The sequence below is a fragment of the Arachis duranensis genome, chromosome 2 (genome assembly GCF_000817695.3).
Source record: "Arachis duranensis cultivar V14167 chromosome 2, aradu.V14167.gnm2.J7QH, whole genome shotgun sequence".
Taxonomy (NCBI): domain Eukaryota; kingdom Viridiplantae; phylum Streptophyta; class Magnoliopsida; order Fabales; family Fabaceae; genus Arachis; species Arachis duranensis.
Genome location: NC_029773.3, coordinates 13,064,281 through 13,087,690, shown reverse-complemented (window position 1 = coordinate 13,087,690; position 23,410 = coordinate 13,064,281). Strand labels below are relative to the sequence as shown.

Here is a 23,410-nt window from a genome sequence, read left to right as displayed (position 1 = left end):
CTTTAGTATATATCAATATTTATTCAATAATAATTTATAATTATATTTATTGAGATTTATACATATAAAGCACCTAATTTTTATTTATATCTATGAAAGATGGATATTTTTGTTGAATTGTTATATCTGTGGAGTAAAGTATCATTTTTGTCTCCAACATTTGGGGTAAATCCTATTTGTGTCCCTAACGTTTAAATCGTCCTATTTGTATCCCTGACATTTGTAAAAGTGATTGAATGTTATCCTACTGTCAATTACACATCATGAACGCTTTAGTTTGAGTTTTAAAAATCTCTTCTTAAAGTTAGAATATAAATGTCTGGGATAAAATCGATGATCTACTTCGAAAAATAGTTCATTAAAAGTTGAAACTAATTCCTACAACATTTACATAATTCACTTTTCTAGGGACATAATTGAATCTAAACATAAATAGTGGGTATAATATTAAAATCGAACGCATCCAAGTGAGATTTAATTGAAAATGAATACATCCAAGTGAGAATAATTGAAAAATATAATCTGATTTGTTAGTATAATTGATAGTAGGATAACATTGAATCACTTTTATAAACGTAAAGGATACAAATAGGACGATTTAAACGTTAGGGACAAAAACGATACTTTACTCTATATCTGTGCATCGAACATATTTTGTATATGATATTTATCGATATTGGTTTAACATATGTGTTTGTCGTGTTCAATCGTATTTTAATAAAAAATAAATTTTTTTAACATATATTTTTAAAATAAATTTAAAAATAATATATATTATTATTTATTAAAAAAATATTTTAATTTAATTTATATTTTAATATCAATAAAATATAAAATATAAGCGTGTTGCAGTTTTGATGATTGGAAAATGAGTTCGGTAAAAGTCAACTGCCAATGTTGTGGAGATATTTCTCGGACTTACTAGAAAATTTTAGAGAGGGAAAGAAACTTCGCCATGAAAACAGGAAAAATATTTAATGATGAAATAGTTTATACATTAATCTAATCTAAATATCTAGCTAATATGATATGAATTTTGATATTCCATTTCTTTTCTAAAGTATTATTTTTATTTTTAATATTTTTATTAATTTTAATTTAGTATCTAATATTTTAAACGTTCTATTTTAGTTTTAAAATTTTTTAAATATCTTATTTTAATTTTAAAAAAATTTTAAACAAATTTAATATTGTTTCATTATTAAATTTGATATAAATAATTCACATATTGAAAAATCAATAACATTCGATTTCAATATGTGTAAATAAAATTGATACACTAATTATTACTAATATAATTTTTTTTTTATATTTTGAAGCGTTAATGATTCATTGTTAGAATTTGGAATTTTGAAAAAAAAATTGAGAAAAAATGTTACAAAAATATTTTAATTATATTTTTCTAACATATAGAAGAAGATATGACTTAACTAGTAATGTTATTAATGTCTACTTTATTTTATGTTAACTATTAATGTCAAATTTAATGGTAGAACACTAGAACTACATTAAGTTTATTTGAAAATTTTTAGAATAGAAATAAAACGTTTAAAACATTAAAAATCAAATTAAGATTTGACCTAAACATTGATGACTAAAATAATATTTTATCATTTTTTTCTCTATGTTTTAACTTTTTTTTTCCTTATAATATTTTTCACTCACATTTTTCTATGCATTATTCGTCATTAAAATATCAATTATACATTTAATAATCAATAAATATATTTAGTTAGAATAACGGATAAAAAGTGAGTTGAATATAATTTCAAAAAATTGATGAAGATAATAAGTTTTTCATATGTTCTTAAAAAATTGACGAAGATAAGTTTAACAATATTAGAATTATTTATTTTTAATCTTTGTTCTAATTTCTAAACTAAAATACACGTCTATAAAATAAATACTTCTAAAGTACAAGTTATGTATGCTATAGGAGTAAAAATCTTAATCAACTAAGAACTTGTTACCTATTTTTTATGTCTTTCTTTTAAAAAAGGAATGAAAATTGATCATTGTTTTATTTTTTCTGTTAGCTTTGTTTTATGGAACCAGACGAAACATAATTAATTCAAAATTTTGTTGATAAAATCTTTATCCAAATTTTTAAATTTTTTTTAAATCTTTCCTACCTATCCAAATGGAATAAGGAGATATTTGGTTAGGTTAAAAAATAAAAAAGACAATTGATATATAGAATTGGAAAATTAAAAAATCTCCCAATTATAAAAAAACCTGTTTATTGAAGAATTAGAATTAAAGATGTTAATACTAATGCCGGTTTTGTCACATGGAACTCGTACCGCACATGTATGAAAATATTAGAATCAGTATGGATAAAATGGCAGATGATACAGAAATTAAGAATTTTTTATTTTACATTGGAGCTTTGAAAGCACTAGAAACTTATGGCTATCTGGCCTTATTTTACAAAGAAAATTGGGAAACGGTTAAGGGGAGTATTTGTAGCATGGTGAGAGAAAGCTGGACCCAAAATGAAAGCATATAAGAACACAACACCTCCTTTATAACCCTTATCCCCAAAATGCAAAGTCCTAAATTTGTTACCAAATTCTGTCCCATAGTTCTTTACAATGTGAGCTACAAATATGTGACCAAGATCATTGTTAAAAGGCTCAAATCAACTTTAATCAACAGAGTCGCACCCTACCAGGCCAATTTTCCACAAGGGAGGAAAATTCAAGATGACATCCTTATTGCCAAGGAATTGAACTATATTATGAAAAGACTAAAAAGAAAGAAGGACTAGATGACGGTTAAAATTGATTTTGAAAAAATATATGATCAGTTTAGATGAAAATTTTTAAGAGATTATTTTAAAGATTTTAGCCTTTTTCGATAACTTACCAATTTAAATATGGCTTACGATTCAACTACAACTTACAATGTGTTATGAAATGAGGTAAGACAGAAGAATTCAAATTTAGTCGAGAATCAGATAAGGTGATCCAATATCTCCCTACTTATCTGTGATGAGAATATAATGGACAAATTCTCTCAAGCTATAGAGGATTGTATGGAAGATGGAATATGAAAACTAATAACAGTTGGAAGAGGTGGGCCAGCTATCTCTCATTTGCTATTTGCATATCATCTTTTGATTTATGTTAAAGCCGAGTTGGAACAAATTGACATTATAAAAGACATACCGAATAATTTTTTTAAGATTTTAAGGCTAAAAATTAGTAAAAGCAAAACTTCGATAGTTTTTTTCAACAATATTAAAATACAAACCAGTGAAGAAATTAAAAGGATATGCAAATTTCAGAAAAATAGCTGCTTGGACATATATTTAGGGGTAATTATAACCAACTAAAGGAGAGGCAAATACGATTTTAAATATATCCTTAAAAGAGTGTACAAGAAGAATTTATTTATGGTGGTGAAAGAATAATGTGGTCTTTTAAAGACACCTTAAAATAATTCTAATAGTGTGGTTATAGTTTAATCGGTACAATATACAGTTTGAATTTATATTGTCACCAAAAATTTCTAATAATTGCAAAGGAACCTCAATCATTAATGAAAGCTAATAAGCTATAATGATTTGGATGCAATTAGGGAAGGACAAAAATGTACACTTTTTTCGCAACATGGACTATTTTTTTATTCACTAGAGATGATGCTGTAAAGGGCCAATTTAAACATGGAAGGCTTGTTTTGAGTTAGTATGCATTGGGTCAATAATATACGGATGTTAAAAAAAATCAAACTAGTCAGTATAGATGGTTCAATATCATGAAAATATATATAAAAAACAAAAAACAAAAAATGAGTGACTTGAAGGAGATGTACAACGGCCAACAAGAGAGATTCAATGGAGTTTTCAAAGTGAAGCTCAGCGATACCATGCAATAATATAGGCTCATTAATTTTAATATGATATTGAAGTGTGTGTAACTCAACGTTACGAAGGTTTGAGGAGTTAATACAGTAATGTGACGGCGTTAGTTTTTAAAGTTAGGGGAAAGAAAATAAAAAATTGGACTGTTCGATTTTTTTACGGTAAAAAGGAATACACAAATCGGACAGTTTGATTTGTACGTGAAAAAAAATTTTGAACATGGTAATCAGACTGTCTGATTACCTACAGCTGAAATATTTAATTCGTATGTTACTAAAATTGGATGGTCCGATTTGATGCATGCTAAATATTTGAATTCGAATGTGACCAAAATCGGACGGTCTGATTTTATTTCCTTATAAAATTTAACCCGTTGAGATGTGGTCAGACTGTCCGAGTTTTGGTTTTATATATACCTAAACATTAGCTGAAGTCTCCATTTCTTCTTCGTCTCTCAAATCTCTCTTCTGAAACCCCTTTAATTCTTTCTTCCTCTTCATTGTTTCGACAGCAACTTCTTCTTTTTCTTCATTGTTTGAACAGCAACTTTTTCAAGTTTGAGAGCGTTTGATGTGAATATATCATAACAGATGATAGAGTTTGTTAAAAGTTTATTATTATGGTCAGATTTTGTTACAAACAGTTGAAGGAGTGAAATTTGTATGTGAAAATCTGTTAGATATTGTTATTCCAATCACGTTGTCATTTGAAGAATTAAAATGTGTAATTTGTGAGAAAATGGATTTTCAAATATCTAGGAGAGTATCGTGCATTTTATACAAGTACCCTATATTTGTATTTGGTGGGTTCATTCAGTTTCAAACCAAATATGTAACCGATAAAGTGAGCATGCAAGATATGTTTTCAGTGTACATGGAAACTCGCTCACAGATATCGTTTATCGAGCTGTATATTGAGTTCGAATAGTCTGAAGCAGACTTGAATATTGAGCTGGAAAATTATAATAGTGATAGTAAGGAGGAGTTCGAAAGTAATTATGAATGCCTTGATTCGGGTGGAGACGAAGATCAGGCCGATGGCAATATGCAGGCAGATGTGGCGGAGGTGGCAAATGCACTAGTAAACCAGCATCCGTTTGTGAAGCCTATTTCCATGTGCTCGCTGAATTTGGAGGCCATGCATACACCGGAATTTCCTCAATATATGAATGCAGGTATGTAGTTTTGATACAATATATAATAGATTAATATGACAGATTGTTTAGGTAGCATGACCAACATGTGATCAGTAAAAATGGCAAATGATTATGTAAGGTTTTTTATTTAGTAATTAGCATTTAATTATTTGGTTGTTTTTTAATTTTTTATTAATTGTTTATGTATATTTTATAATTTGTTATATATTGTGGTTTATAAATTATTATTACTTATTTATATTTATATTTTGGAAAACGACAAATGTTGATAGATTTTATATTTATATTAATTTTATTACTTATTTATTTTATTGCTTATTTATATTATATGTGTAATTTATAATTATTAATCAAAATACATATTTTGTGGTGTGAATGTAGCAGAGCTGCTTGTTGTAGTGGATGGTGAATTCATCGTGGGGATGTAATTCAGTTCTAAGGAGGCAGTGATTAAGGCGATGAAAGATTATACAATCTGTCGAGGCGTAGATTATCGGGTGTACGAGTCGGAACTAACAACATTCTATGTTAAATGTACACAATATGGCGCTGGTTGTAACCGGCTAATCAAGGTTAGTAAAATGTGCAAAAAGTACTGCTGGGAGATAAGGAGGTATAATGGTAGTCACACGTGTACTAGAGCAACCATTTCTCAAGATCATTCGAAATTGGGTTCTAACACAATTGCAGAAGAAATTAAGCCCTTGGTAGAAGTTGACCCATCTATAAAGGTGAAATCAGTTATTGCAGAAGTACAGTCAAAGTTTAATTACACCGTAAGTTATCGCAAAACATGGTTAGTAAAGCAGGAGGAAGTGGAGTCAATTTTTGGCGGTTGGGAAGCTTCATATGAAGCTTTGCCCATCTGGTTTGAGGCCATGTGTCACAAAGAGCCATCAACGATAGTTCACTTTGAAATAATGCCTGCGTACCAGGGTGATGACTTGGTTCCTAACAATTGTGTCTTACATCGAGTCTTCTGGAGTTATTACCCTTGTATCAGAGCATTTAGACATTACAAGCCAATAGTGCAGGTAGACAAAACTCATTTGTGTGGAAAATATAAAGGTTGTTTGTTGGTTGCAGTTTCTCAGGACGGCAACAACAATATGGTGCTCATTGCATTTGCGATAGTGGAGGGAGAGACATCTGAGGCGTGGCACTTTTTTCTCAGTAACTTGCGACAGCATGTGGTGACACGTGACGGTGCGGGCCTTATCACCGATTGACATGAGTCCATCAACTCAGCTATTGCTCGGAGTAACGGAGCCTAGTCTCCTCCTAGAGCTTTCCACATGTTTTGTATTAGGCATATAGAGTCGAACTTCCTGAGAAAGTTCAAGGCTCCATACTTATAGAAGCTTATCGTCAACATAGGTAAATTTGAATACAACAAATTTGTTATTGTCTTAGATTCTGTTATAATGCATGATTTTACAAGGAAGCCTTTTGTGTATCATAGGATATTCGAGGAAAATTTACGAGTACGAGATACGTTATCAGCGATTGCGTGAATACAGTGAGGCGTACAGTAATTGGCTAGATCGGATCCCACGTGAACAGTATACTTTGGAATTTGATGGTGGTTACCGATGGGGTCATATGACAATCAATCTAGTAGAGTGCATCAATTCGATTCTGAAAGGAGCACGAAATGATCCAGTCGAAGTTACAGAGCAACGGCAGAAATTTTCAATGCACTGCTGTCCCAAACTTGTCCCTAAACAGAATGGCCCCAAATAATAACATTATGTGGCACTTTACGTACCTCTAAACCTGAATATCATTATCTAAGACTAAATGATCCTTCAGTCTCCGAAACCAGGTCAACTTTACGAAGCTTCCTCCATAATCTATCCTCCTGAGTGCAACACCAAAATGATGGAGGCATTCGACCTCTAACACTACAAGAAACAGAGTAATTATCGACGCCAAAAATCGATGGTCAAATTTTTCGTCGATAATTTTCGATAGCTTGTCGTCGATAAAATGAAAAAGAGATCATTAAAAATAAAATATTAAAATCGACGACGATGTCGTCTATAGTTTTGGTAACTTTCTAACCTTTTTTGTTCTATCGTCACATTACCGACAAAAGAGTGGATGAAAATTTTTTTTCTTTAAAATCGACGGACTTGTTGTCTATTTTAATAATTGAAATATCGACAACCTTTTCCGTCAATAAATTTAGACGATAGAGATATCTTTTTTAAGTTGGATAAACGATATAGATTTATTACATAAAATAGACGACTAGAGCGTTGATTTTTATTTTAACTAAAATCGACGCAAGAGCCGTCGATTTTTATAAACAAAACATCACTCCCGCATTTGGCTTCCCGCGTCCCTATTTCACTCATTTCCCTCAAATTTAACTCCAAACCTTTATAGAATCAGAGTTCAGACTTGGCTTCTTCTTCTCCTCCAACGCCTGAGAATAGAGACCAGAGACGGAATCACAGTCACGTAGAGGGGCAGAGAACAGAGCTTCTTCTTCTCCGACGCCTGAGAAAACCGTTGGCCTCCTCCTGAGAGCAGAGCTTCTTCTTCTTTTTCTTCTCCTCCGCCTGAGAGAGCAGAGCTTCTTCTTCTTCTTCTCCTCTGCCGAACCCGCTGCCACGCCATCCTTTTGTTCTTCTTCTTCCACAGACTCGTCGTTGCAATGTCTTTGCCGGTCGCCATCACTGTGAGCCCAATGCCAGATCATGTCGCCGTCACAGCTTCTTGTAAGTTCTTCTCTGTCTTTATCTGATTATTACATTTATTTTTGTAATTTTTGTATCTACTATTTTCATCATGAAATTCTGAATTTGCGTTTGTTAAACCTAATTAGCATAATCAATTCATCAATTACTTCAGCTTAACTAGTTTATCACAGTTTTACAATGTGATTAGATAAAACAAAATTTAAAAGAAAGAAAGAAAAACCACTTGCTTGCTTAGTATTAGGAAAAGGTAGAGTACTAACTTAAAATTCAGTTACAAATTTCAAGTAAGTAAGGAAAGTATTGTGTATTATTTAAGTAATCTTCATGAATATTGCTCATAATATTAATTGCTCTGTTTACTTCGATTTACTTATTGAATTTTCATCTTTTCTGTTAGTCATTGTGGTTTGGTAGGATTCCTATTTGGTTATTACTGTAATTTATCTCTCCAAATTATCGAACTACACCTATTTTGGTTAGGTGTAGTTCCTCCAAATCATTTTTATCCTCGTATATGATATTTATTAAAAAGTTGAACCACCTATATGTAGTTAAACTGAATCTGTGAATTAAGCAAACTGAAGAGGTAAGCAACACTTGTGAAATTGTGTGAACTAAAGAACTTGTTCTTGTTGCTAATTAAAGCATTATTATTGTAGGATTTTATGTACATATACTCAGTAATGAGAGGTTCAGTAGCTTAAGGTGCAGGGTTAGGAGAACTGTATGAAGAGGCAATAACAAGTGGATTCCTTCTTGTGATATCTCTGTTGGAAGGGAAAAGCATAATGCCAAAGATTATATGCAGTGGTGGTCTTATACATTGCTTATGATCCAGAGACTCATTGGACATCATGGCTTGTGCCCATGTTTGTGGTTGCAAATATTGCTGTTTTCATCCTTGCCATGCAAATATTGCAAATACTCTAGGGTAATTGTATCGCCAGGTTCCTTGGCAGGATCTCTTTTCAGCCTCTTAGGGAGAATCCATTGCTTGGCCCTTCTTCTTCAATGTAACACCTCTCACTTCCCTTCATTCTTTTTTTGCTTTTATTTAATCACTTGCTCTACTTGTTTCTATCTCATGCAACTTCCTCCAATTAGTGAAATTTTATATATTTCAAGTCAAGCACTCTCTGTTTTTATTCAAATTTCTAATTTCTTAGTTGCAAATAATTTTGAAGCAGAACCACAGAAATAGGTGAAGTAAGAATTCTCCTTATACTCTACTTTCATTCATTTTGTTTCTTTCTTTTCTATTTCTTCATTTGGTACATGCATTTAAATTAAATGAAGTTTCGTGTTTTGGTGTTATAGGAGAAGAAGGAGGAGGAGGAGGAAAAGAAAGAAAAGAGCAAAAAAGAGGAAGAGGAGAAGAAGAATGAAGAAAAGAAGGAAGAAGAGTCTCCAGCAGAAGAAATAGTACTTAAAGTTGATATGCAATGTGAAGCTTGTGCAAGGAAAGTTGCAAAAGCATTGAAAGGCTTTCAAGGACACTCATTTTCTTCTTTCAGCAAAAGGTTAGTGTTCCTTGTTTTATTTTTCATTGATGTTTACATATCAAAAGATAAGGTCAAGCAGCATGACTAATTGTCCTGATAACTTCTTTTTCTCATGATCAGGTGAATATGTTAATATGGTTAAGGTTGGAATTATTGGTCCACTAAAGGTTATTAAAATAGGTGAATATGTTAATAACTTAATATGGTTAAACTTTTTGACCCTGATCTTAGGTATGATGCAGCAAAAGGTTAGTGTTCCTTGTTTTAGATTCTTGTGAGAATTGAAAAATGCATTTTGATTTAATCTTTTATTTGGTGTGATTGGTAGTCTTGGAAGTTTAATAATTATATTTTTTTAGTCCCACCAAATATAATACTGATCCGTGGCGATTCAGGGTTTTGGTAGGGGCTGAGGAGCTTGTTGGAGTTGAAAGTGTAATTTTGTTGAATATGAAGTGTTCCATTGAAGATCAGAGAAGATGTGAAGCTGGTGCTGAGTGCCGAGGTGATAAGTAGTGCTTTTTTTTTGTTCTTGTTTGTAGATATTGTTTTAACTTATTGTCTCAATTGCCTCATGATTGTTGTAATTTGGCTCTGTGATATATCTATTATGGAGTTGGATTTACTTGGCTGTTAGGGAGGAGAACGATTTCGCCAGTTTGGTGTAGTTGAAATTCCATTGACATGGCCTTGGTAGCCAATTTTCCTAAATGTAAAAACATTCTTATAGAAGTGCTGTCATTGTATTTTTCTTGAAATTTCTGTAGGCAATCATATGTTTGAAATTGGTTTCTGTCAAAATTATTAAATTTAGTTGCTAGCTGCTAGTCATTCTATCTGGGTTCGGGGAAGATAGGGATTTGATAGTTAATCCCTTAATCAGTTATGACTAGGTACTATATTCTTGGCTTGGATAGTAGTAATGAAGAGATTGATAGAATTTAGTTATACCTAAGTGATCATGGGACCACAAATCCTAGTTTACTAGAACTTATAGGACTCAGTCAACTGTGTTAATGATTAAGAATTAAGTAAATGGAACCAAAATTAATATTATTGTTGTGATTACTAAAAATAAATTCATGGAGTTGTGACTCAGTCATAACAACAACATGCAATTTACTTAATTCTTAATATGATCTTAAAACAAGTTCTTGATAATTTAAATTAAAAACTAATCTAAAAAAGTGTAAGGTCAACTCATATAAAATAACCTCAATGTTGCTGACATAAATCTAAATCCAAATTTATTAGTTAATTATCAAATTGGACTTGTTAATTTTGGCCGATTTAATTGGGCAGAACAGTTTATGTTTCTTAAATCCAATTGAATTTAAGACCATTGTGCTTGATCCTCATATGAAGTTCTAGTATTTTAGAATTTTGTTACCAAATGCTTAGTCTTCAACCATTATCTTGTCAAGAAAAAAAATTTGACTATTTTTAATGTTTAAATATCTTCTCTGTAGAGTCAAATACTTCATGCTCAATCTTGTACAAGCCTACCCCAAAAGATCTATCACCTTGGTTTGACATGGATGTAAGTATATTTTTCTAATTTTCTCACCTAATTAATTTCTGTATTTAGTTGATTACTTCTATTGGTTGATTCTTTATTTATATTATGCATTTGGCTTTGAAATAAATTTGGCTTAATTTAAATGCCTTAGGGAAGATATTCCATTCAGTTAGATGAACTTAATAGAGGTACTAATTCATTTTCATATAAGAAAATCATAACGTTATCAATCACTTTGGTTATATTGTCAAAATTATAACCATACTGCATTCTTCAAAGGATTGACAACAGCTTTAACTTGAAGGGTGCTACATTTATTATTTTTTTTCCTTCTGTGTTTATGCTTGTAACATAAGTATATGCTTGCAATTCTACTTTCAACATGGACGTCCTCCTCTAAATGAACTGAAAGAACAATGCATGTTAAGAATTGTTCAGTTATTCCATAATCACTTGGATGACCTACAGATGCATGGTGAGATATCATGTTTATAAGTAGAAGATAGCCTGAAGGGAGCAGTGTGTTGTAACTGGGAAAAACCGAAAAAGTTTTGAAATAAGTTTGACATTCTGGTTTCCTAAGTAATCACACTCACCTCACTTGAAGTTGAGCAAAAATTAACTTAATTTAATTGTTATACTTGCCATGCCAGAATTCAAATTACTTACCAAGGTAGTATGCAAGCTACCATCTTTCTTTTCAACTTCACTTTTCAGAAAGATTAAAAACGGAGCTGGTGTTGTGACAAGGTGTGTACTTCATTAATTTGGAAAAATTAGTTGTGGTTATAAATTTTGTTATGCAATGTATGGTGAATCTTGTTTGAGCTGTTAGTCACTTCATTGATTGTTGTATAGATCCTGAGTAGCTTTAGAATCATTGGGTCATTCAAAAAGATTATTCATAATTGTGCTCTAGGTTATTGTATTAATTTTTTTTCTAAAAGCATTTGTTTTGGTGGCTGATTGTTTTTTTAATTGATAATTTTAGGTGGCTGGCACTGACAATGGTATTAAGGAGCCAACAGTAATTTTCTCAGCTTGTTTTGGTGCTGCTTTCATAATGCTACACCCAACAAAGTATGCTACAATGCTTGCTGAGAAGATGGAGAAGCACGGCGCTACCGGCTGGCTTGTTAAGACGGGTTGGTCTGGTGGCAAGTAAGCCTCGTCGAAATGATTATCCTTTTTAAGGCTTTAGTTGATTACATGTTTAATAGGATTATTTACTTGTTTAATGCAGGTATGGTTATGGTAGCCGTATCAAGCTATCCTACACAAGAAAAATCATTGATGCTATTCACCCTAGAAGCCTCTTAAATGCTGAGTACAAGAAGACTGAGATTTTTGGGGTTGAGATCTCAACTGAAGTTGAAGGGGTCACTTCAGAAATTCTTGATCCTATTAACACTGTTAGTAGTTTGTGTTGGGTGTGTATGTCTAACCAATTCAAAATATTATAGCCTATAGGACTATTATATTTATGTTGTCTTAAATTTTTATGTTAGAGAATTATTTATTATTTTAATAAGTTTGTAAATTGATTATATTTAATATTTAGTACAAATTTTGTTTTTATATTTAAAAGTTTAGTTATCTCGTTATCTAATATTTAGTATAAATTTTATTTTTATATTTAAAAGTTTATTTGTATTAATTGTCAACTATTTTTTCAAAAAAATAAAAAATATGGCTATTAAAATCGACGACACCCTTGTCGCTTTTTAAATTTAAAATAGACAAAAGAAAATAAAAAAATCGACGACATGTTTGTCGATATTTTAATAATTAAATCGACGGCTGCGCGGTCAATTTTAATGAATCAAACATCGACAAAAACGTTGTCGATTTTAATGAATCAAATATCGACGAAAATGTTGTCGATTTTATATAATAATATCGACGGCAATCCTGTCGATTTTATTAAGCAGGTAAAATTCTCAGCCTCATATTATAGACGGAAAGGTTGTCGATTTTATTGAATTATTATCGACGGCCTGGCAAGCCGTCGATTTTATTAGAATTTTGAAAAACCGACAAGTTTAATAGAGACCACCACTGCCGTCAATTTTGCCGTCGATTTTTAATATTATCGGCGGCCTAGCCGTTGATTTGGCCGTCGATTTTAATTATGTTTCTTGTAGTGTAATGCCTCATAACTATTCAGAGTCGGTCCTGTAATTGGAAGACCATTTGTCGAAAGGCCAAGAATTATCGCCACATCCTCCAATGTCATGGCACACTCACCAATTGGAAAATTAAACATACGAGTCTCGAACCGTCAACTCTTAATCAGACCATTAACCAATGTCGACTGACATTGGATAACTCCGATATGGAAACGTGATAAAACCCGGTCTCCCACAAATGTCCCTCCACAATTGGATTATATGAATCCGATAGCAAATAATAATCACATATTAACATCCGTAAACCCTACAAAATGTAGACATATATCACATTAATCAAATATAACCATAGTTAATTAGTATACAATATTTAACATTTTTCCATTCTCATTATCACATAAACAATATAACATAATTAATAAACCTTAAATAAATCTAAAATATACATCTATTTATTATCATTACATCCATTAAAACTATATTTTCTAATATCTAAATCCTATTTATTTCTTAATAATAATTTCCATTCCTTTAGGTATAACATCATAACTAGAATGATAAACTTAAATAAATTTAAAATTAAATCTAATTATTATTATTCGAGGACATTAAAAATATATATATTCTAATATCTAAATCCTATTTGGTTTATAATAATAATTATTAATGATTAGTTTATATTTATATAACTGTTTCCTCATTTTTGTTATATATTATTATTATTATTATTATTATTATCATCACTGTACGGGCACAAATTATTTTTAATATCATACATAATCTATTCTATTAACTAACTTATAACTTATTGTTCCTAATGTAATTAACTACCTAAACTAGGCTAAATTAATAAACTAAACCTAAACTAACGGTCACCAGAAATAATAATAATAATAATAATAATAATAATAATAATAATAATATACCTCAGTCAGCCAAATAATCTATGTTACTTACTTCACTAATTATACTTAAATAACTTCAATACTTTAACTAATAACTAACAACATACACTAATTAAATATTCAAATAACATGTTTATAATAACAATTAACTTAATTATTGCTATTTACATTAAAATAATTAATTTAGTAAAAAAATTTACATAATTAAAATGATCAAGATAATTAACAATGTATAATTCTGGACGATTAACATCTTTTACTCTTAGTCTCCTTGACATTATTGATTTTTGTCTCTCTTCCTTGCACTTCTTGATTTTTGCTGGAGTTTCAATGGAAGAAAAGAAAGGAAGAACGTGGGGTTTAAAAGGGATTGAAGGTTGGAGCGTAAGGGATGAACAAAGTGGGGTATTTGGGATGGATGACTGGGGTTTTACCGCATTGAAAAGGGGTCAACTAGCTGGTATTTGCATGTGCGACGCGTTGCCATCGGTACGCAAATCGGACGGTCCGATTTGTGTACCCTCCAAGCCAGTAATCGGACCGTCCGATTACTCTCCCCTAAATCGGACTATTCGATTTCATCTACGCAGCCCCCACATCCCGGTGAAACACGTCAGACCCAATAACGAGGGTATACACATACCTAGCATCATATTAAAATTAAAAAAGTGAATAATATATTGAATAAATAATATATATCTAATTTATTAATTCTTTTAAATATATTAATTATATCTTTTTAATAAACCAACAAAAAGTTATTTTCATGCAAGTTACACGTTTAAAGTATTTAAGGTGTCTTTAACATAGAATAATTATAAATTCGTAAAGTATTTCACTTTTAAAATAAAAAAATTGCATTCATATTGTGTTTTGATCTTAGGCTCCTCATTAGTCAGGTCAAATTAGATTTAGATCAAGAGGTGCGTTTACAATTGATGAGAGCAAGAATGTTGTACGTTACCAACATTCTAAAATATAACACAAATTACGCTCTTATTGTTTCACTAGTCAAGAGATAGAGACCCAAGTGTTACACGTTCCATTTTTCTTGTGTAGAGTGCATTGTGACATTAGAAGATGTTGCACTACACCTTGGTTTATGAGTAAATGGAGAGTTTGTCTCTGGAGTTACTAGTTTAAATGTTGATCGGCATGAACAATTGTACTTCTATAATTTCGGAGTTAAAGTCGAGGATTCAGATTTTTCTGGTCACAAAATAAAATTCACGTCTCTCCGACGTACTTTAAGGCTCGGATTTATATACTACTGATGTTGGGTGTTCGTCTATTATTAGACAAGTAAGGAAACTTAGTCCATGAAAAGTATCTTTCATTAGTAATAGATTTAGACTGTGAGAATTTAAGTTATGATGCATGATTCACCAGTTTATACTGGGGATTATGTCGAGCTTCACGCGACAAGATAAATCAAATCCGTGGTTGTACTATTTTGCTGCAATCATGGGCATGGCTTAGGCTTACGTGGCAATGCCTAGTGTCTCATTCACCTTTTTCATTTCCATTAGCACAAAGGTTGGTATGATAGTAATATTATTTATCTTTTAAATTATATTTTTATATTGAAATACCGACTTAACATATTTTACACAATTGGGTGGGATGGGAGCATCCTCGACATTGGAAACTCTATAACATAGTTGCAATTAGGACTTGCATAGACCACATATCCATGAATAAGGTAAGATTAAAAGTAAATTTACTTTATTATACGGTGTGGGTCATATGGTGTTATGTAATCTGGTGTTGCTTTGATATGACAGTTTAAATGACGACTTTACCAAGATGCGCTTGTGGCGATATTATGCTTGCCATTGAGCAGGGTTCTGCTTATGGTTGCCCAGTAATTTGCTTTGAAATTGTCGAGTGGCATTAGATTGACTGGTTGATGCATCAATTTGGTTGGTCTACACGTGAGTCTAAAGACCAGGTGGATCTCAAAGCTAGCCACAATAGAGACTTAAAGCGTCATAACTATGAGAATTGAATTGACATTCATTCTGTCTAGATTATGGCTTGGGACATGCGATCATCGATGGTTGGAGATCCTACTCCTCACTACAAACCTTCTGAGTATATTCGATTGGTATCGTCACCACAAGCCACATGTGTACTTGCATGACCAAGACTTGATCAAGTTCCTGAGCTACGACAACATTTTACTACTGTTTCACACATTCAATTGGCATGAGAGTTTTTGTCATTCAACTACCATCACCATCAACACAAGGCTCAATAGTATCCTCAATCGCAAGCTTTAAGAACTTCGTAGATAGTGGTCATCTTCAAAGATAGATCACAAACAATTGGTTGGACCTTGCACCTGATGTTTTATGGCAATTTGTTGACGTAAGCTCATCATCTTCGAGTGACTCTAACTTCTGTTTTTACTTTGGAGGAGAGTCTTCTAGCACGTGACCAGATTTAACTCTTAATCTTGGCTTGCGGAATCCATCTCGTGATGACAGTGGTGTTTACAGACCACAAGTTCAGGAAGGCATCTTACATACATCTCACGTATTTTCGTTATATTAAGCATGATCTTAATGTTTGTTCCGTGTAAAAGATGCCTTAACTTTTTTTCATGTAAGAGATCTCAAGTTGGAAGGGATGTATGCCTCCCTTTCTCTTCTTCCAAACAACTCTATAAATCGATCGTATGTTGATCTAACAAAGGTGGTGATGGGTAGATTTGTGCACCCTTTAACACAGAGTTAGTACATTCTACTAAATTTGCGGTCATGTGCCCATAATGGCGACCCCTGTCAAAGGCCTGGCTCCATCGATCAGGCTTAATCTCATCAACCCATTCTTTGAAGCATTTGCCATTTTGTTTCAACTTCTGATATTGTATATTATACTAACGATCATTCTTTGCATACCCTAAAGGAAACACAAACTTAAGCAAGAAATGTTTTATTAATAAATTATATAAATATTATCAAGTCTGAAATATCGTAACATACCTATACTTATGATGAGTTAGTCCAAATCCTTCCTCTTAAACTTATGCAAGAAGTTAGCTACAATATGCCTAATGCAATACCTTAGAAAGGCTCTTCGTGGCTCCCATTGTCCGTTACTCTTCTAATTGCTTCTTTAACGGACTCATGTTTATCAGATATGATGGCAACTCCGTCTTTGGTGACAACATACTTGCAAAGGTAATATAGGAAAAAGTACCAAGAATCTGCAGTTTCATTCTCAACAATTACATAAGCAATTGGCACTATGTTCTGATTTTCATATTGAACAACCGCAATTAGTAAAGTCCCCTTGTATTTACCATACAAGTGTGTGTCGTCAACTTGGACCAGTGGTTTACAATATTTGAAGGCCTTCTTGCATGGGCCGAAAGTTCAAAACACACAGTTAAATAGGCAGACATTTGAAATTATCTCATTTCCATTGTAAGTTTCAACACCATTAAACTCCACACGTGCACCTTTATCTACTTTACACAATGCTCCAAGTCACACCGGTAATTCTTGGTAAGAGGTCTCCCAATTATCATAAACTTTTTCAACGACACGTTGTTTTACAAGCCAGACTTTGTAGTGGGTGTGTAATTGAAATGGCTTTAAATTTCTGTAATTATGAGCTTGACTTTCATCGACGGGTTAGTTGTTATCATAGGCTCTATATGTGCAGTTACCATGCTTGAATCAAGTTTGGAATGGTCTTGAGACAACCTAGATTGCGTATAACTGTGAGGTGCATTATAATTTTTAACCTCCCAAAAAAACTTTTTTTTGTATGACACCCTAATGAGCCACTGGCAAGATTCTCCAAACTGTTAGCACCTACAATAATAAGTAGATGTGGATGACTCTTTCACAATGTAATCTACCAATCTTTTTATATTGTATGCCTTAAGTCTAGCAATCACAACTTCTTTATTTATGAACATCTTACCAAGAACCAATTTATCATCATTCACAATGAAATGATCAATGTTTAAATCCTCAGAAAGCTCAGGTGCATGCAAAGCATCAAGGTCTAGTACACGCATAAATGCTAGATAATCATATTGATATTTAGTTTTAGGCAATGTGCAGTTCGGCACCCCATTATCCTCGTCTTCTCCATCATTATGGAACCATTCATTTTGACAATCTTCTTCTGATGTATAATCATTAGAGTCATCATTATTTTCAAAATCTAGTCCTACTCTTTCAAATTCATGATGCTTAGACTCTTCATGGATCTTCGTTAACAAAACAAAAAAGGGGTTAATACTAATAATCATATTATATTAAAATTGTATATCTTAATTTTTATTATTACTAGGATACATTTCTAATGCACATGTCCTCAATTCGAGGCAAGTGTAGAACATACTTTATATGTAACAACAATAATAATAACAATAATAGTAATAATAATTTAAACATTAACAATATTAATAACAAATATATCTTATCAAGTAAGAATTGCTTCTGCTGTCACTTACATCTTCAAAATCAATATATAGCTCAAGTATAAAAAATTTGTTTGAAAATGACTAAAACTACATAACATTGTTCGCACATCATTGTCGTTATTTGTTATAACTTCTCAAAAACTAATATTTCCATTGTTAAAACATAATGAAGCTTTAAACCTTACATTGACTACTCTCCTTTCAACATTTAGATACTGACAAATTAACATTTTCAATGCTTCAAACGAGATGATTTCACGAATACTTAAGAAGATTAGATTTTTGCATCTAAAAATCATATTTTCATCATCACAATTTATAGCAGATCCATTAAAATAGGTTTAATTACTCTGTTGGTTCTTATAGTTTCGCAAAATTTTCAATTAGGTCCCTATACTTTTTTTTCTTTTTAATTGAATCTCTGCACTAATTTTTTTTTCAATTGAGTCCCTACACCTTTTTTTCCTTTTATTTGAGTCCCTGTACCAATTTTTTTAGTTGGGTCCCTATACAATTAAGCCAACTACTACTAAGAGGAACCTAATTGAAAAAAAAAATTGGTGCAGGGACCCAATCAAAAGAAAAAAGTATAGGGACCTAATTGAAATTTTCGCAAAACTATAGGGACTAACAGAGTAATTAAACCATTAAAATATATTAATGTAGTGCTACTTGTAAAATTCATTTTTAAAATTTTTTTAATGTTAAGAACTTTCTTTTTTATGCTCAAGAGCTAAAACTACAAAAAAGAAAAGAAAAGGAGAATCGAAAAACATAAAGAAGAAAAGAGACAAGGAGGCTTCAAGTTTAAGATGATGAAGAAATGAAATGAAAAATATAAGTGCACAAAATATAAAGAATTGAAGTAGGTATCACTACAAGGTTTTTGTTTATTTGTGGCAGTTTTTTTTCTTATTTGTGAAGGTTTATAACCATTACCAAATGGTTTGTGGGAGTTTCTAAAATCCTCAAAATTTGAGGTGCCATGAGGTCTTTTTTGGGGGGTTTTAAAAAACCTCCACAATCTATTCAGTGGAGGTTTTTGGTGTGTTCAGTGGGGGTTTTATATTGAACTTTTATGGCAATTTTAAATTATTTTTGTGGCAGTTTAAACCCATCATGCATTGGTGGATTGCATTCACATACATGTATATATTTTATGCATTATATACATTAGCAATCATATACTAACAATTATATACAAATGATTAATTTAATTTATCATCATAGAATTAAATTATTTGAGAAACTAAATTCAAAGTTTCTTCTTCAAATACAAAGTGTTGATAAATGATAATGTTTCATTCAATAAGAGTGTTGTAAAAAGAAATCCATATAAAGAATATAAAATTGTAACTGTTGAGTTGCAACTGTAAATGGCTAAATTGCTCGTCTTATCCAACTAAAAGTCTAAAATTCAATGAATATGATCTGGAGTTGACTTGAGATATCTACAGCCTCTAATTCTCACTCTTATTATGCACATAGTTTGCTATATGAATTATGCAGATTGATTAGAGACAAAGTGAAGAAGGAGTGAGATACGCCAGAATGTGAACCTGAAGCACGAGTGCATAGGACCTGGCCTTAACATGAAAATCCATTAGCTTCTGTCAAGTCTCATTGCATAATAGGCCTTGTGTTGTCCCAAAGCAACTGTCGAGCAGAGCCATCCAGCAATTGCGACACCTGAAAGCGTTATGAAACATTCAATCATACAAAATATAAATTAAGTGGAGTTACAAAAGGAATAATCTTGCATTGCATGGATTTCCTATACATGATATTGCAGACTGTCTCAAAAAGGTCAACCACAAATATTATACCTTTTCCCAGACTTGTGAGTGGTAGTTGTTAAGCCAATCAATCTCTGTAGTTGATAGCAGGGACAAATCAAACAATTTAATCTGCAAGATATGTTATTGTTAAAAACTAGTGTGAGAATAATATATATCTATAGCTCAGAACAAGATACATTAAAGTTCACTAGAAACTAAGAAGATTGAACTAAAACTGAAAGCAATAACATTCTAGATCCTCATGATTCCTGAAGTATATCTAAAAAATAAACAAGTTTTTAAAATGGGATATGTGGTCAGTTCAAATGAATTATGTATTTGCCAAGAATACTATCTGCAAATAGATCAGTTAGAATTTCTGAACAAAATTTTTGCTTTGCTTGCATTTTAAGCATTAATAAGCCAATCAAAACACTATGCACTATGAATTATGCAGCCCTATTAAATAAATTATCAATAGTAAATTACACTAACTAGAAAAGAGAATCCAAAGATCTTACGCTTGAGACATCAAAACACTGTAATTTGACTTTAAATGTAATATGAAGGCTGCTTTGACAATAGCAGGTAATTAAATTTAACCAAATCCAAACTACTACATTGGAAGAATCCTTCACCTAGATAGCTACCGTCCTTATTGCTTGATAAAAAAATTGTAACTAAAGAGATATTATATAACTTGGGGCTTCTAATGTCTATAACTATCAAAAGACTCTAGGCCAATACTTAACACTGTTTAAAATTGATAAAATGTCAAGCACATAAAAAATAAAAAGTTTAAAATGTTACCTTTGGTAAAATTTAAATTCTGTATAGGTGAAAGGATTATGGGTTCATCAATATAAATATCATCTGCAAGAGAAAGTAAAAAGTTTCATAAATAAAATATAGATGGTAGCAAAAGAAGAAATTATGAATAGACCTAAGTCAAGGTCAAAATCATCAAGTGGATCAACTGTGCTTGATGAAGGCTTTAAGAAGGGAGGATTTGAGAATAATTCTTCTAGATTCTCCAAAATATTATGATGAGCTGGTTGATTTGCATTTAGATCTGCTTTTCTCGTGGTGAAGTTCTTGACAAAATTAGCAAAGACAGAAGTTGTTCCCTGTAGCAAGGAAATTTGAATTAAAAATCCTGGAAACTGTAATGAAAAAACCAAAAGCATAGAAAGCCTGAAAAATTTGGATTTGTCTTTCATTTTGGCTTGGAGATTGGCTCACAGTAACATCAACAACAGCTTGAAGAACTTTATCATGAAGACAAAGAAAAGACTCCGAAATCCTAAAAGTTTATGTTTTAAAATTGAGTTTATGAGCTTACACATTATTGAGTCTGTAAATATGACTTTCTTTATAAATTTTATAGAGGCTAATCACATTCAGCAAATTTACATGACGAAAGAAAGATACTAGAACTCATTTTGCCATGTCAACAGTGATATTGAAGCAATTTCATTCCCATTGACCTATATAAAAAGTTGAAAACAAGATAACTATTAGTCTGATTACAAAAGCAAAGAGAAACTAGAATTTGTTCAATTGTAAAAATACAAAACCTATTCATACAATGCATGTTCTAGGATCTTCCAAATAAGTGCAGTTCCTGCATGATTCACTGTACAAAAAGTTGAGTGAATGGATATCGGTTAAGTAATACCAAATTCACTTTACTAAACAGACCAATCTAACAAGTTCCTGCAATAAATTCTAACAAAATAGCACTTCTTCAGGAGGAATTACAAACCAGAATTATTTGTCCATTTGAAGAACATATTGTCTTTTTCATGTCATTTGTCCAATTCTATCTTAGGACTGACATTAAAGAATTCTCTCCCAACACTTCCAAAGTTGGTATGAACCTGATGAAAGTGACATTACATCCATCAAAAGCATGTCGTAAGTTGCTTGGAAGAAAAATACCAACACCAACATTTGACAGGAATTACAATTATGGATTCAGAGCAAAAAATACCATTTCTCTTAAGCAATACATATAATTAATTCATTATGCATTTTTCAATTGGCAAAACTACAGGTTTAATATTGGAAGGAGGAGGAGCCAAAAATCCCAGTCATGAAGATAATATAGAACTAACAATCAATTTAATATATCATCGTAGAATTAAATTATTTGAGAAACTAAATTCAATTCCTTGACTAATTTGGAATCAATACTAATAGCATGGAAATGATTAAAAAAAAAAAGAATATAATTCCTTTAATAATCCTAGGGACCATGGTCAAGACCACTTTGTATATAATCTAGTAAGATATAAACACAAGTTAATAGTGCTACAAATTCTAATAAGAGAAAATTTTTAACTTGAATTTAAAATTCAGTAAGGTGTAGCTTTTGCCCTGTTAATATATTGTTAATTTAAACTTTACCTTATAAAAGTAAAGATTTAAAGTAGGAAAATGTCCACTGATAATACCAATTTAAAAAAAATCATTAATTTCACAAGTGATGTTCGCCTATGGCTCAACCACTTGTATTATCCAGTATGTCAAAAATTTTATAGAAGATATTATCAATCAAGACCCTTTATAACAATATTACACATGACAATTAACTATCAGATTGTCTCATAATTAACATTAGAAAGCCATTTAATAATTTGTTCATCTTTTGCTAAGACATACAAAAGACATATGCACTATATATGTTACAAATTTTTAAGTAATTCTTCCTAAATTAACGTGATTCTAAAATGGACATACTTAATTCATTAATAGAAAGTAAATTGAGACAAAAGTATTAATTGAAATAAAACCAACCTCATATAAATATGTAACTAAAATTGAAAAGTCAGCAAAACAAAGAGAGAATACTGTCATCATGCAATTTAGATTTCAAAGAGAACTATAGATAATCATCTTTTTTGGAAGGACAAGAGATGCAAGCTTCAATTCATATATAAGGGGGAAAAAAAAGAAAGCAACGAGGACAACAAATTAACAATCAGGTCTTTAAAGAAGGATTAAAGCAATCATGCATCAACATAGGTAAAATGAATTCCCATGCAATTAGCGACAATAGATAAGCAATCATGCATCAGCATAGGTAAAAGTAGTGGCAATCTAATAATCTTAAAATTAACTACTTATGTTAAAACTTACATAAACATAACTAAGCATCATGAGTATTAGCATGGTGTAGAAAGTGTCCACAGTTCATCTATGTTTGAAATTTAACATAGATAAGGAAACAAAAACAGCGAGCATTCACAGAATAGAAAGACAGGCTTATCACTTCATTGATTTCCTTGAAATCAAAGTCCTATACAACAATACACCCTAACTTAAACTAACAATTAAGCATGATAATATGACATATCTAATGAATTCAAAGAAATACCTCTACAATAGTGTCTGAACCGAAT

General features: G+C 31.4%; 1 protein-coding gene across 1 annotated transcript; it reads left to right on the top strand.

Moving 5' to 3' along the window:
- The first annotated feature begins 5,602 nt into the window (after positions 1 to 5,602).
- On the top strand, positions 5,603 to 6,250 carry LOC107473610 (uncharacterized). Its single transcript, XM_016093190.2, has one exon. It carries the CDS (start codon positions 5,603 to 5,605, stop codon positions 6,248 to 6,250), a length of 648 nt encoding a protein of 215 aa, XP_015948676.2.
- Positions 6,251 to 23,410: the final 17,160 nt, after the last annotated feature.

What these genes read in the sequence shown, in the direction of transcription:
- LOC107473610 (XM_016093190.2), top strand. Translation starts at nt 5,603, where the DNA reads ATGTGCAAAAAGTACTGCTGGGAGATAAGGAGGTATAATGGTAGTCAC.